Source organism: Tribolium madens, unplaced genomic scaffold, assembly GCF_015345945.1.
Source record: "Tribolium madens isolate multiple individuals breed KSU strain unplaced genomic scaffold, Tmad_KSU_1.1 Scaffold_97;HRSCAF=244;Tcas5.2_LG3a, whole genome shotgun sequence".
Lineage (NCBI taxonomy): Eukaryota > Metazoa > Arthropoda > Insecta > Coleoptera > Tenebrionidae > Tribolium > Tribolium madens.
Genome location: NW_025401069.1, coordinates 14,368,451 through 14,371,100, shown reverse-complemented (window position 1 = coordinate 14,371,100; position 2,650 = coordinate 14,368,451). Strand labels below are relative to the sequence as shown.

The 2,650-nt window shown below is 27.7% G+C and overlaps 1 protein-coding gene across 1 annotated transcript in view; it reads left to right on the top strand.

Moving 5' to 3' along the window:
* The first annotated feature begins 1,341 nt into the window (after positions 1–1,341).
* LOC123014562 (ankyrin repeat domain-containing protein 33B-like) overlaps positions 1,342–2,650 on the top strand; it is a 51,742-nt gene continuing 50,433 nt past the window's right edge. Inside the window, exon 1 of the mRNA XM_044413738.1 lies at positions 1,342–1,416. Within this exon, the coding sequence (XP_044269673.1) occupies positions 1,357–1,416 (60 nt within the window). The 5' untranslated portion in view covers positions 1,342–1,356. The remainder of the gene's footprint in view (positions 1,417–2,650) is intronic.

Sequence of the window (2,650 nt, the reverse complement as noted above, 5' to 3'; positions counted from 1 at the left end):
AAATTTTTACAGTGAAATTCGAGGCTTCGAATTTAAATGAAAAAAAAAATAGGCAATTAACAAGAATTTTGAAAACTTAAAACTCATAACTTTGACTAGAAATTGCAAAACAAAACACTCGAAATCTCAATTTTTCAGGTGAATCCAAAATGTCCAGATTTTTCTCACCTTTTGAAAAATTCAATTTTTAATTTTCAATTTGAAAGAACAAGAATTAAAAAAATTTGAAATTTTTGAATGAAGATTTGTTTTCAATACTGCCAAAATTAAAATTTTCAAAATTTCTAATGAAAAAAAAATTGAGTAATTGTTTGAAAGAGAAAACTAAATTGTTGTAATCTTAAAATTCTATCAGATTTTAATTGATTGTAAAAAATTATGGAATCGCAAAGGTAAACTCATGAATCATGAAATCTTAACTTTTATGTACAGAGTGACCCAACTAAGCAAAAACTGAAATTGAAACAAAAAAAATAATAGTTTTGGTATATTTACTTGACTAAAAACTATTAAATCAACAACAAATGATGTCATTTTTTCAAGGTTAGTGGAATTGTTATAAAACTCCACTGTCACACGTCTAGTTTCAATATCACTCTCATTATTTTCCCATTACTGTCTTTAAAAATAATCACAAACTGTCTCAATGTATAGCTCACACAAAATAGTATATTATGTTAATAGGAGTATTTTGCCAAACGTAGTGAGACAAATAATTCAGCTAAGCCACATAAACTCACTTTTACTCCGAATAACATAATATTTTATCCGCAGTAAAGACTAACACTGTAATTAGCAAGTAAATGAACAAAATAATCAGGACGCTTTACACGTAATAAAATCATCACAACGCTTATAAACAAGCATTATGGAATTTGTGTTGATATTTTCAAAAGTGTTTATTGATTTAACTAGTGCACTAACTGCAGTTAGTAGTACAAAATGATCTACAGAAATTTCTGAAGCAGCAAAAGAGACAAGAAAGAGACAATTGTAAAAGTAAAAACGCTTAGGCGCAAAAGTAGAATTTTTACACCATGTCCAACTTTTACTTGTGACATTTCGTCATAAAAATGGTCATTTTTAATGAAAAGTGTGAAATTATCACAAAATAAGTCCTCGTGCGCGCATGTAGCGTGAGTGTTTTCGCAAGCTCGTCGTGGAGTTTGAAAGCTTCCAGTAAAGCTCTAGCAATCGCGTGAACTTGACACTAAATAATTAACATGGAAATCCTTCACAAACTTCACAAACTTTCCAAACATTAAATTTTGCTTGTTTGCAGTAAGAAAATTGCAAATATTTTGCAGTATTGCGTGACTTTTCAGTGACTTCAGGATCTGAAGAGGAGTTTCAAGAATGGTCGTTTCGGGAAACAGTGCTGTGCTACGGCCTTGCATTAAAGAGGTAATTTTTGTTGTAAGTGTCACTTCTTGATCGGTGTTTTGCATGCTTGCCATTTCATTTCAAGATTAATTACAAAATTTGCCTTTTTTTAATATACAGAGTGCGCCAGAACTCGCGCTTCAGAGACATCGAAAAAAATGTTTAAAAAATTCTATCTATAAAAATTTCGTAGTTATGAGAATTTTAATTTTGCACTTTGACTCTATTTTTTTCTGTTGGAAAAATGATTTTTCAACTTTTTTTGCTACAGGGTATTAGAAGAGGAAACAAGGAAGCTGTATCCTAAATTTAATGTTATTTGTGGCTTTTATTGGCAAAGTTTAGTATCTTTACCAAATAATTATAAAAAAAAAACATATACAAGATCATCAGTATCATTAAATAGAGATAAAAAATGTCAAATGTCAAAAAATGAATTTCAAAATTATTTGACAGATAGAATTTTTTTCATGTTCCTGATACTTACTTTACTTACTTACTTTACTTGAAATTTTTCTCTGGAGCACGAGTTCTGACACACTTGTAGAGTAAAAGAACAGAACAGAGAATAGAAAGAAAGAAAAGAAAAATATATTTTGCTTAAACGGAGCAAAAAATTGCAAAATAGCGTTTTTTTTTACCGAGAAACTCATAAAATTTTGTTTCTCAATTTTCTGTTTTATAATCACCTATTGGAAATAAACTAAAGATTTTCAGCTTATATTTTAAATTTTTGAATTAACTGGAAATTTGATGAAAACACTAAAAAATGTCACATAAGCTCTGAAAACTTGAGAATCGACAAAAATAATAAGCGTGAGAAGAAATTTAAAAAGCTCTTTTTTAATAAGTTTAATTAAAGCTATTAATCTAAAATATTTTGCGAAATTGAAACATATCAAAGATTTTTAGTTGAAATTTTGAATAGAACTGAAAAATCATTATTTAATTTGAAAAATTACGAAAATCTCAAAATTTGACTAATTATTTGATGGAAAAATGAGAAACTTATAATTCGACTAGAAATTGCAAAAGAATACAAACAAAAATCTTAAAAATGTGGCTAAATAGCACAAAAAGAGGAAACGAAAAAAACAAAAATTTTCAGTGAAAACAACAAATATGAGAACTTTTTTTGTGGAGACTTGAGATTTTCTAATTTTCTCGAAATTGTTAGTTAATTTTTTTATTTGAAAATTGCAGGTAAAACTTCAGCTACAAAAGATATAAAACCTCATGAAAAATAAAATGATAAGATTAAAAAGAT